This window comes from Phragmites australis, chromosome 7, assembly GCF_958298935.1.
Source record: "Phragmites australis chromosome 7, lpPhrAust1.1, whole genome shotgun sequence".
NCBI lineage: Eukaryota > Viridiplantae > Streptophyta > Magnoliopsida > Poales > Poaceae > Phragmites > Phragmites australis.
The window spans coordinates 28,541,797-28,556,806 of NC_084927.1; the positions used below are offsets into that span (position 1 = coordinate 28,541,797).

The 15,010-nt window shown below is 44.2% G+C and overlaps 1 protein-coding gene and 1 pseudogene across 1 annotated transcript; both read right to left on the reverse strand.

Moving 5' to 3' along the window:
- Positions 1-3,362: 3,362 nt before the first annotated feature.
- On the reverse strand, positions 3,363-7,877 carry LOC133924579 (putative pentatricopeptide repeat-containing protein At3g23330; annotated as a pseudogene).
- A 4,482-nt stretch (positions 7,878-12,359) lies between these two features.
- On the reverse strand, positions 12,360-14,667 carry LOC133924580 (large ribosomal subunit protein eL14z). Its single transcript, XM_062370177.1, has 5 exons — positions 14,525-14,667; positions 14,312-14,413; positions 12,889-13,018; positions 12,691-12,803; positions 12,360-12,603 (listed from the first exon to the last, which is right to left on the reverse strand). The coding sequence occupies exons 1-5, from the start codon at positions 14,525-14,527 to the stop codon at positions 12,544-12,546; spliced, it is 408 nt and encodes a 135-aa protein (XP_062226161.1). The 5' UTR covers positions 14,528-14,667; the 3' UTR covers positions 12,360-12,543.
- Positions 14,668-15,010: the final 343 nt, after the last annotated feature.

A 15,010-nucleotide genomic window follows, 5' to 3' on the forward strand; every position in this document is an offset into this window, starting at 1 on the left:
AGGAGGCTGAGAGCAACGAGCAGCCAAGGGTCCATCTGTCCCGCTGTTTGGAGGTTTTAGGGACCGTCTTAGGCTTATAAAGGGATACTTACCTTCGGAACATGCAGCTCTAGGACTTAGCGTGTCTCGTGGAAAAGCCCGGTAGGAAAGGTGTTTGGAGAGTCTCAGTATGATTCGCTCCAGAGTGTAAATCTATTTGAATAGTCGTGTCAACGGTAATGGACATGCGAAGGCAGAACCTTTTTGACTAGACTTCGGGAGCATGTGTCTTGATGAGTGAGTGTGTGGACTAGATGTCCGTGTGATAAGGTTCCTAACTCGATCCGCCAGAAGCTGTATGATACTAGAGGTACACCGGATGTGATTAGAAGGGACTGCGGAGTGAGGTGTAGCCCCTCCCAGGACCAAGGAACCCCAATTATAGCTCGTCACTGGTTTTTGAACTACTTAAAATGTTTTGAAGTCAATCATAACTCATACAATTGGATATCTGCATAAACTGCTTTACGCTTAAATCTAAACTGTAAAGCTTATCCTTGAATGGACCATTTATGCATCTATCAACACCTTAAAATAGTATAGGGCTTGCTGAGTACCTTTCGTACTCACTCTTGCTGTCATTCAGATGAAGAACCCAATGCCAACTTCGCCGGAGGTGAAGCTGGGGATGAAGAATAGTCTCTGAAGTCACGTTCACACCCTCGCTGCTTGTGGCTTGGGCTTTTGCTTCCGTGGTGTGTTTTGATGGCCGTTAGGACAGGCTTGTAATATTCGGTATGGATTGTAAGCCTTTGGTATCCAGACCCTTACTATTTACATACAAAATTTTACTGTGATACTACAACTGTTATACTGCGCGTATCAGCTACGTAATCTAGGGACTGATACAGGAGGCACAGGAGATCCCGGTAATGGGAGTCTTACAAATAGCAACGTGAAGCCTTTTCGCCCTAAGTACAATCCGAGCATCATATGCCCAAGGAGATAGTTGCAGCTATCTTCACTAAGCTCAGCGAACTCCTTTGTTCGTGATGTCAGCCATCTACATATTTAAATGACGCAAGTATTACTACTAGTAAAGTTGCATCATGTTGTTAACTCATATTACTGCAATTTTTTTGACATTTTCTATGTTGTTATTTGAATTTTACTAAATTTAAATGCATAACAGGTAATTTAAATAGTAACAATAATAATTAATAACATAGAAATAATAATAATAGAATTAAATATTGCATAATTGCTAAAATAGATGTAAAATTCGAATTCTAGATGTCCTTTTATGCAAGAAAAGTGTTTTTTGGGTTTCTATAAAGTCTGAGGGTTTATACGCAAAATTCTACGATTCACATAATTTCCAAAAACCACGGGGTCTAAATTGCAAAATTTCTATATACACCTTTTTTTTCTATTTTGGCCCATTATTATTCTTTCTAGCTGGCTCACCTATCTTCTCCCTTTTTTCTCCCTTCTCTTATTCCGGTTGGTCAGCCCAGCCTAAAACTCCTAGTTGGGCCGATTTGGACTGGCCCGATCCACCATCATCTCATGTCCCCTACTAGGGATTCAAATCTTGCCTGCCTCTATTGACCGAGAGGAGAAGTCGACGGCTCACAAACGCATGCGACCACCAGGGTGATGTCGGCGCGTGACTCCATCGTTGCGATAGGCGGAGCGCTCACCAGTGCTGCGGCTAACAAGGGGGTGACGCGAGGCCATATGGTGGTCCCTGCAGCGGATCAGGACGAGGTGAGATGGATGCGAGCCCGCTCTCATAGTGGTGACGATGGCGTTTGATGCCATGGCTGGCAAGGAAGAAGGACATTATCGCAGCCATGTCGTTCGGTGGCAAGTATGAGAGGATGGGGCTGCACTACTTCCTGCTGGCGTGGTTGTCGGTGCAGTAAACATCGACAGTGGCTCGTGCGGGAGACACGTGTAGAAGACGGAGACGTCCTCGCAGTGTTACAGGCGACCAATGTGGCATGCGGTGGCGCCGCTTCGGGCGATGCAGAGGTGATGGCACCGGTGGCCCCGTGGCGTGTGGAAGCTAGAAGGGTACCGTTTTCCATGCTGGCAGTGCCCCCCCCATCGACTTTTTTTCCTTTTGTTTTTTCTATTATGTGTGGCTGCCGACCATGAACAGGCTACTATTTTTTTTATCTATCCTATGCTATGCAATAGATTTGATGTCGTGGTAGCAACAACATACCGTAGCCTTAATGTTGTGGCGAAATTCATGCCGCATGGGGCATATAGGCTAGGCCATTGACTACCTACTTGACGATGATGTCAACGCAGTGTCGTTCGGTCGCAGACAGATTCTTTCCGTTAGCTTGGTCTCTGGCAAAGCTTCATGCTAATAACGTGTTGAGGAACCACTGATATCGGTGTAGTCCAGAGATCTCTCAAGAAAATAATCATACAAAGGAGACACAGAGTTTTCTCTTCTTTTATCCATCTATATTTTACAAGAGGGGTTTCTAAAAGAAAGAATCAAATCTTTCAAGAGATCAAGACGAGCCTGTATTATGTTGTAACTCTAGGTTTCCTAACAACAATGACTCTAAAAAGAAGAGTTTGGTTGTTTTCATGGGCGGATGCAATAATTCTGCACATGCGGATACAGTGACTATGTGAAGTTATTTGGTTACCTGCATGAGCAGATGCAGTGATCATACACCTAAGATTAATGAGTGATCCCGTTGCAGCACTGTAGTAGATGCAATGTATACACCGGATCAGGCTCCATAGAAAAGCTTGATTCAGACGTATCCACCGAGACATACTCCAACCGTATAATTGCATCCACAGATACAGAAAAGAACAATATATACAAGCAACCAAACGACCTTTTTCGGTAGAAATATACATACGGTAGAGCTAGGACAACCCTAATAGTGGCAACCTGCCCTTTTTCGCTCCCGATTGTTAGCTTCGTGCCGTACTCTTTGCCCGCACAAATTTCGTGCTTTCGCTGTATACCTGCAGTAGTGGGCGGCGGCCTTTCCTGTAGGTTGCCAAGTCTTTGTCAGCCTGTATATGCCTGCTGAATATAAAAAAAAAGGGTTTATGTACGTATGGGTATTCGTATGGCATAGGATATCCATGAGATCCATCGTGCTCGACAGCACCCCTTTGTATCATTATCAATGGACGTCATTAAGCAAGCAAAGCAAAAAGGTTAGGTTGTGTTAAAGCTGCATGTATTATCATTTTTTCAGCAATTCAGACTGTCTAGCATTTGAGTTCTTTTTAGAAACAACAGTACAACTCACAGATATACACTCTCAAACTACCACACTAAAACATCACTTGTTAAAGATTGAAGATACAAAACTTGAAAATTGATAAGTCATTATAGGCACCTTGTTGTCCATAGAAACATTATCTACCACCAAAAAAAACATTATTAAGATATACACAAAGAAAATACAAGATTTAATCCCTGACAGACAGAAAGTCAATCACATCTACTAACCACCTAAGCCTAAGCGTGGTTCGCAGCAGTTCTGTTAAGACCAAGCTAAAAGAAACTGATGCTTAGCTTCAGCGGCAACGAGGCGTGCCACATCGTTCAGCTGGATCTTTAACTATTTCTGAGTTCCAGCTGTAGTCTCCGCTGTAAGCAATATGGACTCGCCGGGTACTACACGTAGGCTGGACCATCCCCGATTTATGAAGAAATCAACGAACCCATTCATGCCATGCTCGTGCCGAGTACAGCTACAGCATAGACCGGAAGAAGGAAAATCCACACACAAGCTGTGTTTACACTCCAAGCTCTGATCGTTGGAATACTTCAACAGTTGCAGCTTGCAAACAACATATAGATGCCATTCAGACCTGACTCCTGATGTTACAGTTGTACACTGCAGATGATACATGTTATCAGGGTATACCGAACGACAAAATTGGAAGAATTGGAGCAAGTAGATTGCAGGGGTGGTTCCACGTTGAAGAAAAATAATGGCCCTCTCCAGAGTCCAGAGTATGCTGCTCTTGCCTGGAATCATGGGCATCCACCACGAGCTGCTCATTTGGTGTATCCTGAAAGCACGAAAGGGAAATGAGTGCAATCATGTTACTTTTCATGACAAAAAGACGCGTTTGCTTCAAAAGACTTTTAGCAAAAGCACGTCTTTCAAGCGCAATGATAGGTGCAGTTCACACCAGTTGCCACTCTAGTGATGATCCCAACTCCACAGCTTGGAAACGCTAACTTCAAGTGCCCTTGAGCCATAACGTGGTTTACACTGAGAGCTACATGGGGTCATGGGGATACAATGTGGGTGTGTCATAATGATGGTCTCAACTAGATTCAGTAATCCAAAATTTAATTTTAGTCGTAAAATACAGGCCATACATGCAAAATTTAACATTTTGTCAAATTTGCGGCAATGAAAATGTGCTGATTCATACAAGTATATCGGAAGGATAAACATCGTAATTTTGTCACGCCAAATCTGTGACCTTGTACATACCAGTGCTGCAGTCAAACAATGGAAAATCTAAGACACATGGCCAAATAGAATTTACTGATGATGTTAGACATCACATGGAAGTACAACAATAAGTAGCTAAAAAAGAGAACAATAAGTTGGACCTAACCCTGAAATTGCACAGACTGCCAAGTTTTCTAGTTGATGATTTGCTTTTCTGTTTGTTGGGTCATTGCAATCAAGTGGCGCTAGTTATTCTTGCCATATTCTTAAGTGGCGCTAGAAAGGTTGATGAACTAGACTTGTCCAATAAAAGTGATAAGATGGCTTTTTAGTCATTCTTGCCACATTCTTAAATTCTGTTATATCATACCTTGTTTCCTGGTACATATACATATGGTACTAACAAGGATGTCTGAAATAAGTCAAGAATCATGTTTAAGTATACAAGTATGTTGCTGTTACAATTAACAAGTGTTGGACAGCCAGGCGCTAGCTCAAGCGTACATGAATTGGTTGAAACTGAATGAATGACATTAGTATACGGGACAAAACCAAACATTTTAATCACCTTACTAAACCAATTGTTTTGTTAAGAGCTAATATGACAGAAGAAAAGAGGCATGTAAGGAAGGAAACATACAGAATTCCCCCCAAAAAAAAGGATTGTAAGAATATGCATTAAGCTGATCAGAAGAGGTAACAGCATACAAGAGATCATGATTCAGCAAAGATAGCTGCAGGGTGCTCACTCGCTCAAATGGTTGCAAGTATAACTGTTGGTGCTACATTCAATACAATGCAATTGAAGTAACCGGTATTGTTCAGTATGAACCATTGTCAAGGTGGACATTAAGGTTTGGATGATTAACTAACTTAAACATACTTGCGCCCATAACCTTCTTTAATTCTTTATACCGGGGGGGGGGGGGGGATTAGGAAACCCTGATACAATGATGAAAACATAATTTACCCATAATTCAGGGAATGGGGCATACCCAAGCTGGAAGGCTAACAGAAGCTACAGAACAACAAAAGGCATCTGAATCAGTAGAAAAACTGCAGTTACAGGGGCAACACATTCAACAAGCTGAATTTTATATGATGGTGAATCAGCCATTGCGCCAGGACACATAATGATGACAAATCAGTTAGTAAGTTTACCTTAATATGTCCAAAGAGTCAAGACATATAGTGATGCTATGGTGTTTTGATGGCTCAAAATTTTCACTCAAATGTGCAATAAATACTATCCTTGTAGCTCCACTCTGTCCAGTTCTTAAAAAGGGACAAACTGAGACAGGCTCACTGTGCAAAGAACCAATTAACCAGGATTAATAAACTACAAACAACCTTCTATTCCGCCTGGTAGTCCACTAAAATTTCAAAAACAATCAAATAGCTCATATCCTTGAAATAGTGGAAAATACTTAAATTGTCAAGGCTCCTTTCCATCAATTGCCCACATCCAATACAGAGCGCATGCAGTAGGAACTCATTTCATGAACATAAGATAGTCCCAAATTGCTATTAAATCACCAAAAGTCCTCACAGGAACAATTTCCATCCTTAAAATGGTGGAAACGGTTTGCGTCACGCACAACAATCTCCCTTTCAGCCATCTTTGAAACAAATTTAGTTACTGTGTGGCAGTCAACACAAACTCGAAGATTCTTCATCACATGAATTGTTGTGCCAGCAGGTGTGCTTATAATACCCAACACTATTGCAAGTTTCTCACTGTGACCACATAACACATATCTCTTCTGCTCTTCTTCAATATCCTGGAAAACATCCTCTGTATTGGGTACATATCCTTGGAGTGCCATCTGCTCTGAGAAAACATTCAGTGCACCAATAATCCTGTCATACCAAGGATGTGACCTATCATGAGCTACAAACACATGCAATTTGTTCTTCACTTCAATCCAACTGCAAGCTAGTTCCTTCTTCACACCCTTATTTCTCATAGATTTCCACAGGTGTGCTGCTTCATTCCATCTCCCAGAAGCTGAGTACATGTTTGACAAAATAACATGAGATCCCATGCTACTAGGTTCAAGCTCCAAACTTTTCTTGGCTACTTCCTCAGCTAACATGGTATGTTTATGGACCCTGCAAGCCCTTAACAAGGTGGACCAGACACTTGCAGTTGACTTTATTTGCATCTTAGATATAAAATTATATGCTTCATCTAACTCCCTTGCACAGCCAAGAATATCTGCAAGTGCTGCACAATGCTCAAGAGAAGGAACAATTCCATAATGATCTGACATATTGTTGAAATACTTCCACCCCTTGTCCACCAATCCAGCATGACTACATGCAGTCAGAGCTGCTAAGAAGGTGATATAATTAGGCTTTGCATTTCTCAACTCCATTCTGTCAAATAGCACAAGAGCCTCTCTTGCTGGACCGTGCAATGCATACCCTATGATCATCACAGTCCATGATACAATGTCCGGTGACTGCATCCCATCAAATATGTGACGAGCGATGCTAATATTCCCACATTTGCAATACATGTCAATAAGCGAGCTAGATATGAAAAATTGAAAATAATATCTTCAAACCCACCACGGATCACATAGGCGTGCAGCTGCTTCCCATGACGCAATGAGGCCAAATTACCACAAACAGGTATGAGGCTCAAGAAAGTCACGGGCACAGGTCTAACTCCAGCCTGCAGCATCCAGCGAAATATTCTAAGAGCCTCATCAACTGACCCATTTTGTGCACACCTTGCAAGCATCGAGTTCCACAGAATTGTGTCTCGTCTCGGGAGGTTATCAAACACCTTGACCAAGTAATCCGTCCAAGTGAAGTTGGAGTACATATCAATCAGGCTGCTGCCAACAAAAACATCATTGTCAGACCCATTCCTGATCGCAAATCCATGCGCTTTCATGCCTCTCTTGACATTGGTGGATTCCGCAAAGATTGGCAGCACACTCGACAAGGTAAACGAGTCAGGCCTGAACCCAACCCTCCACATCTTCCTGACCAAGCCCACAGCTTCCTGGTGTCTCCCGTCCTCCGCGCACCCCAGCACCAATGTGATCCAGGACACCACGTCCCTGTCGGGCATTTCGTCGAACACCTTCCGCAGGCTCGCCAACGAGTTGATCCGACGCCTCCACCGCTGGAAGGCGAGCCTGTCCCTAGGGGGTGATGATACGAATCCGGGAGCTTGCAGTAGAGGTTAAGGAGGGCGTTGGCGGTGAAGCGGTCGGCGAATGCGCCGGAACGGATGGCTAGCGCGTGGAGGGAGGCGCCGAGGGCGCGGAGGCAGAGGGCAGCGCAGGACTTGAGCGCGGCAGGGAGGGAGGCCGGGACGGACGAGCGGGAAGCCGCGGAGGCGCGCATTCGAAGGAAGAGGGAGACGGCATTGAGAAACTGGCCCTGGGAGGCGGCCACGTGAATCTGATAGGCCCATCAGGGTGGTGGCGGCCGCGGCGAGGGGCATGACGGCAACAGCTGCTGTGTCTTAGGACGTACCAGCCGCGTCTGAGAGGCGGGGCGCGGTTCCGCCGGTGGGAGAGTTCACGGTCGCTTGGGAAGCTGGGACTTTTTTTCCGGAAAATTTACTACATCACACAATACAAGTGTGACAGTACACGTTTTTTTTTAATATTTACTGTAGAACTCTACTAAAATATAATTATTTACTGAAACACCCCGAGCCTATTAAAATATAATATTTTGTGAGAAATTTTTTTAAAATGCCTTTAGTACCCTTCCGCATTACCGAGGCGGAGCTTCCTTGTGACCAAAGGTGGCCATGGCCCTACTCTCCGACTATTCTGTCCAGGTATGATGCTTGCCGGCCGGCCGCGCAATCAACATATGCATGCTTGCCCCCCTCCCCTCCCTCCCACAACCTTTTTACTTAGCTTGGCACCCCTGCAATCCTCGTCAAACTCTGCCACTGCGCATTACTAGGCTCATGCATCATCCTATCTCTCTCGTTCCATTTTCCTTTCTTCTTCCGCCACCTTCTGCTCTCTCCTCTTTGTTCCGTCACTACAGCTGGCTAACCGATGAGAACACGCGGCGTCATGGATGAGCTCGCCGTCTTGGTCACCTCCCTGCCTTCTCCACCATTGGGAACCAAAGGAGCAGGTCACGGCGAGCTTGTCCACCACCTCCCCGAACCCCCTCACCGATTGGAGCCAGCTATGCACTGCCTTCTTCTCCAACACTAGCTGCCGAGCTCCCCCTCCATCAATCGCTCTGCTCCGGCTGTCCCTCATACAGGGTGACCCTGCCACAAGGTCACCCGCGAGCCGGTGAGTCTCCAACGCCCCTTTTCTCCCTCCTCCCTTCATCGTAGCTCGCCACCACCAGAGCTCAATGACCGTCATCCTCCATGGCCGCCGTCGGCCATGCTCTCGCCGCCGCATGTCGTCATCTCCACTCCAAACGGACTCCCCCTCGCCCCTGGTGCCGTCCTCCTGGGCAAGACCCTCCATGCCGCAGAGGATGCGTGGGAGGGCAGTGACTTCCACTGCTGCTCAGGAGGGCTGCGACCCACCTCCTCCATTGCCAGATGGGTCCCCCTCGGCCCGCGCCACGTTGCTCGCTCACGCCTTTTTGGCTGGCCACCTCCCCACCCTGGCTCCTCTCTCCTCCATGGTGCGTCCTCACCTCCCTCTCTCTTCCTCCCTCCGGTCTCTCTCTATCTCTCCTTTCTCCATGAGCCACATGAACAGAAGCCGTCATCCTTATCTTTTGGCACCCCCTCCTCACACTGCCATGCGGGATCATAGAACGGCAAAGGAGAGGAAGAAAAACTGATTTGTGGGTCCCACCTTAACCAAGGGCAAAAAAATAGACTTTTCACACCCTTTCTCTCTTCTCACAAGCAAGAAATGGCTATTTTAATGGTTAGAATGTGTTCCGATAAATAACTATATTTTAGTAGTGTACGACAGCATACATTAAAAAAAATCATATCATATAACAAAAACCACACTTCTATTATGTGCGGTAGGAAATTTCCTTTTTTTTAGCCTGGGAAGTTGGGACTTTGGGAGGACTCACGATTACGATTCAAGCGGCTCCGTGAAGGTTGGAGAAGACGCATGAGGGTCACTTGTCAGCGTCCATTTGTGACGTTCGATTTATTAGTTCCACTTGTCAGTGTCATGTTTCAAAATAGTTTATAAGTAGTGGACCCACTTCTCAGCAACTCAGCATTTCAAATCTGTTGCGATGAAGAGTTTGAATCGGTGTCTGATTTGAGTCCTTCCTCTTTGCTTTCGTAAAAGTTATGAGATACATACAAATGTAAGTAGATGTTTAGAAAGGAAAGATATGCATATATGCATGTGAAAATTTTTGTAATTTAATTAACTATCAAAGCTATAGGGTGTGTTTGGTTGAACGGATATTTTTAGATGGATGGCGATCTTCTATTTTTTTAGGTGTTTGGTTGGACGGCAAGTTGGATGGGATGGTCGTCTAGAGGAAATATCCTTCTTAGATGATAGATGAGTTATCCACTACTATAAAAATGATTTAGTGGGATGTCTATGTTCCGACGGTTTATAAAGCTGTCTGTGTAAAGATTATAACAGACGACTCAAAAAACTGTCTATAATGACGACGAGGCGCCATTATGTTGGACCAAACATGGTAAAGAGCAGAATGTGTTACATGAAGATGTTGGTATTGTTGAAAAACTTGAAGTCGACGTAAGAAGAGAAGATGACGAGAAATTTGGTGCAAACGATACTAATTGTGGTGGTGCAGACGATGAGATAGGTTGAATTAGATGTTGTGCGATGCAGATGTGAACTTGAGTACTCAGAGAGACTTTAACAAATTCATATGCTTGATTGAGGACTAGAGAAACCGTTGTTAAAGAAGTAACACATCTTGGTGATTGTGTCTTGGAGATAGATCGGTTGGATATTTTGGATTGCAACAGGAAGCATTTGTGTCATCAACACATGGAAATCATAGGACTTCATGCTAACTAATTTCAAATATTGCATTGAAACAAGTTTCGAGATGTTGGTAGAGTAACCGGACAGAAGTTTCACATCATGCAAGTACCGGCATAGTTTGGTTCTCTCGGTCTTTTTCTGATTATAGCAGGCAGGAGAAAACCTCGTTCTACCTTTTTTGGAAGGCTCAGGTGCTAACTCGGGCCTGATCTTTATATCAACCAAGTCAAGCCTTGCGTTGAGATCGTTCTTCGTCTTGCCAGGAATATTAGGTAAAAGACCAATCAAGCATTCGCACACGATCTTCTCTACATGCATGACGTTAATGCAATGGCAAACTTCAAGGTACTTCCAATATGGTAGCTCTCACAATATCGATCTCTTCTTCCACATACCACTAGTATCCTTAGATTTTTTACTCTCCTTTCCAAACACAACATCAATATCTTTAACCATATTGTGTACTTCTTGACCATTGTAGTGCCTTTGATATAAATCTCTCTCCCTTGTTACATCGAATTGTTCCTTCATATTGCGGTTCGAGACATACCTCTTAAGGAACCTACGGTGGCGCATGAACACTGTTTTGAGCGAGTGAGGTAGCCACATACTCACGGCACCTTCTAAGCAATGAGGGCATGCCGTATTTACTTGTTTACTCTAGCCTAGAAGGTTATATAGTGCAAGCAAATCATTGATCGTGCAGAACAAGAAGGCCCATAGCGTGAAATTCTCTCTTTTGTACGCATCCTATACTTGTGCCCCTCGCTACAATGCCACCATCCCTTTTTCTCCTCAATTTCTTTTCTTTTTCGGCTAAAATGGAGCATGGATGGACTGCTTTGCCCCTGGCTGAATCGGGGAGGGGGATCTCGTCGGGGAGGAACGTCAGAACTGCTATAGTGGAGGAATGGTGCCTACGTGCCAACGGAGAGAAAAGAAATTGAGGAGAAAAAGGAATGGTGGCATTGTAACGGGGTGGGCATCGGTGAGAGTGGTATTTTAACGTAGTCGTGTTAACCGATGGTATTTTAGCGAGGGCCAACGACACGAGTGGCAAAATCCCAAATTCCCGCCCGTTGAATCGCTGGCAGAATTGCGCCAGCGCTGCCTGCTGAGCTCGGCTGTGCCTGAGCCAACGCTGTCAAGCTTGCTGCTGCTGCCGCTGGCTACGCGGTCGCTGCCGTGAGACCGCTGGATCCATTCGCAAGTCGCCCTCGTCCTGATGCATATTCGACATGTTCAAGTTAACGCGCCTGCTTCCTACATCCTATGATTGCATATACAAAAAATTGATGCATCACGTTATCAACCTGCTACAGATTGCGTAGTCTGTCAAACAAATTAACCTCGCGCGTATTGCTGAATGAGGCCCATAGCTTCACTGTCAAAAGTCTATTCTTCTTTGATGTTTCAACAAAGAATCTACTATTCTTCTTTGATGTTTCAACAAAGAATCTACGATCTACGAGTGCAATGGTGCGAAACTTCAAACTCTTATCAATTCAGATGTATCCCACAGTTCGATTAATTGAATCACTGCGGTGGCCAGTCCCTGTTGACTGTCGTCATTGGGGGTGCAGGTTTTATCCACACAGTTTGATGAATTCAGCAAGAATTTGCTAGATAGCATCAAATTTACATCCGTGCATAATTTCGAAAGCACAACAGGGGAACAAAAATTACAAGGACAAACCACGACAACTCACGGTAACTATCGCTCATACAATCCAGACAATTTTCGGATAAAGTTCAGATCAAAGACTGGCTTACTAAATTAGATTTATAAGATTTCAGTGCAATTTATCATTTGAATGCTATTTATTGCTTTCTCCCCTTCGTTGGCAAGGAGCGTTCAAAATTCCATTACGTGAAGGCAGCACATGGAAAGGAGGATGATAACAGCCAACATGCAGCCACAGAAGGGCAAGCCAACAACAGAAATGCAGCAAGAACAATAAAATCGTAGAAACGAAGCATCAGCATATTACTATTTTAGATTCTCAATAGGATTCCGGCAAAATCTCTAAAACAAGGCATGTTTAAAATTAAAATTTTGCAAGCTCCCATAAGCAATACGCACAATACAGGATTTCAGGACATCCGAACATTGCTGATCAAAATCTCAACAGGTCAACCACCAAAGTAATCTAAGCAGCAGCAACCTCCTTCTTAAGCTTAGCGAGCTCTTGCCTGATAGCACCGCCTCTCTGTTTACATGACAATCATAACATTTGATGAGCGCATAAGCATTACACAGTACAGAAATTAACTACTCGAGTGAATGAGTATCAAACCTTGATCTTCGCCAACATGACCTTGAACCTGTCAAAGTCATTGAGTGCTGCTCTCCTCTTCTGGACAATCAGCTTCTTGCCCCAAGAGCTATTCTCCCACTTGCTTTTCACATCTGCAATCCAGATATTATAAATTTAAACAGTTATCCTGAAACAAATATGTATAAATTCGAAGTGATTGAAGGAATGATTAATCACCAGCTTCCTCCATGGCCTTAATCAATGTAGTCTTCTTTGGGACACGCTTAATATCAATCTTGATGTCAGTCAGGGAAAGCCGCTTGAAGTTTATCTGGCAACGGACCATATCAGGGGCATCCACAAGTGCCTAATATCAGACAGAAAAGACAGTTCACACTTCCATCACCAAACAGAAAGCAAATTAATGATGATGATCATAAAGCACGTAGCCAATCATAGTTAATTTACTTAGGTATGTGGTGGGCTGACTGGTAAAAAACAATCCATCAATATGATCATCAGTAAACTAACAAACAAAACATGTCATGACAGTTCTCAAAAGCTCGCATGTTGCAAGTGATAACTTCAACAACATTAATGAGTAGGTACAACATTCAATGCTACTTCAGTCACAACAAGCAGAGCCCTTTTAAAAAAACAACAGGTCCAAACACTAAAAATACCCATCAACATCACATTTTGCAAAGCATGATTTTCTGGCTATACCAAAAGGCAATGTTTGAAATAACCAGGCTAATCAAGTGAGAAAATAAGGCAAGACAGCTAGGTTGTGCATACTGCTGAAATGCATAGACCATCTTTATAATCATTAAAGAACAATAGATACTAGTACAAACAGAATACCGGTTTTTATTATATTTACTAGGAAAAGACTAATCAATATCTAATTATCTATCAACAATGCTATATATCGATATTAGCAGAGGATAAGGCTGGACGTTGGTTTGTTGCTGCTAATGGGACATAAGACATCTTTGCAGAAAGCATATTTCGGTGAACCCATAAAAAAGAACTCCACTAACAGCATGTATCGCTGGATCATACACAAAACACACAAAAAAATACAGCATAAAAAGGAATCTACTGACATTGCGGGAAACAATTTATTTCACTCACAAGAACCAGGCAGATTTACATGTTATATGCAGTGATAAACATGCTCAAGTTTCAAGACCATAACAATCAGTAAAAAAGGTAAGCCACTTCAGAGTAGCCGAGCACATGAAAAAGATACTGCACTTGCCAACTGTACTTTGAAGAGCGTAAATACATTATCAGACAGAATGTCGCGATGAATTCAGTGAAATGGCTGAAAATCAAGTGCAGGTGCTAACTGTCAAATGTAATACAAGTGCAGTTGCTACTAGACTACCAGTGTAGAAACAAAAAAAAAAAAAAAAATACAACATCCCACGAGCCAATTCACCCAGAAAGGCTATATATCTACTGCAACCAAGCAGATGCGTTATGGCCCGATCGCATGAATTGGTAGTAAGCAACAACCTAAGGCGCATGACAAAGAAAAAGGCTACAGTTGTACATGAAACCATCGTACGATCCCAACTCCTACATCTGTAACCACACCGCAGACCAAGCAATTCAACAACGACCTGAGGGGGAGGAGAGAGATCCGACTCACCCTGTTCTGGTCGACGACATCGACGATGACGACGAGGCGGCCGTAGTCCTTGCCGTAGTTCACCAGGGCCACCCGCCCGATCTCCACGAACCTCTTGAACGGCTGCACAACCACCACAACAGCAACAGGGCACGCATCATTAGCCAACACCACCGAGGTGAAACGAACCGCAAAACCGTCGCGGCACGATGGGATCCCGCGGGGTCACCCTACCATTTTTGGCGACGGCGGCGGCGCCGCGAAGCGGGAGCGAGCGAGCTAGACGGCGAGGCGGGGTTCGGCTGGAGAAGAGGGTGGGTTTACACGCGGCAGATCTATATAACCGAGGGGCATGGTGCTGGGTGAGCCGGTGGATACTGGGGTGTTGGCTCCTGGCCGTCCGATCTAGGTTAGAGCGGCTGGAGCTTTTTGGTGTGGTGGTTTGGGCTTTGGAATGAATCGTTCCATACTTGCATGCAGAATGGGCCTCGTTTCGTGGGCCGGGCCATCATATGGCTGAACGTGGATTTATCCTTATAATAGATGGCATATTAGGAATTATTAATCAGTATTTGATAGCATATCGTCAGACGAGACGAAAGCAGTTTCAGAGTTCAGACTTAATCCACACCCAATTTGCAGGTGTGTACTCTCATACTTCAAAAACCAAGCAAATTCTCATAGCCGTGGTGTGCAAAAGTGCAAACCGTGTGCAACAAA

Bases quoted from the DNA above. Each gene is read 5' to 3' on its own strand.
- LOC133924580 (XM_062370177.1), bottom strand. The intron at 12,804-12,888 runs GTGATTAATCAT...TCTGGATTGCAG, and splicing joins TAAGGCCATGGAGGAAGCTG to ATGTGAAAAGCAAGTGGGAG. The intron at 12,604-12,690 runs GTTTGATACTCA...TCATGTAAACAG, and splicing joins TCATGTTGGCGAAGATCAAG to AGAGGCGGTGCTATCAGGCA.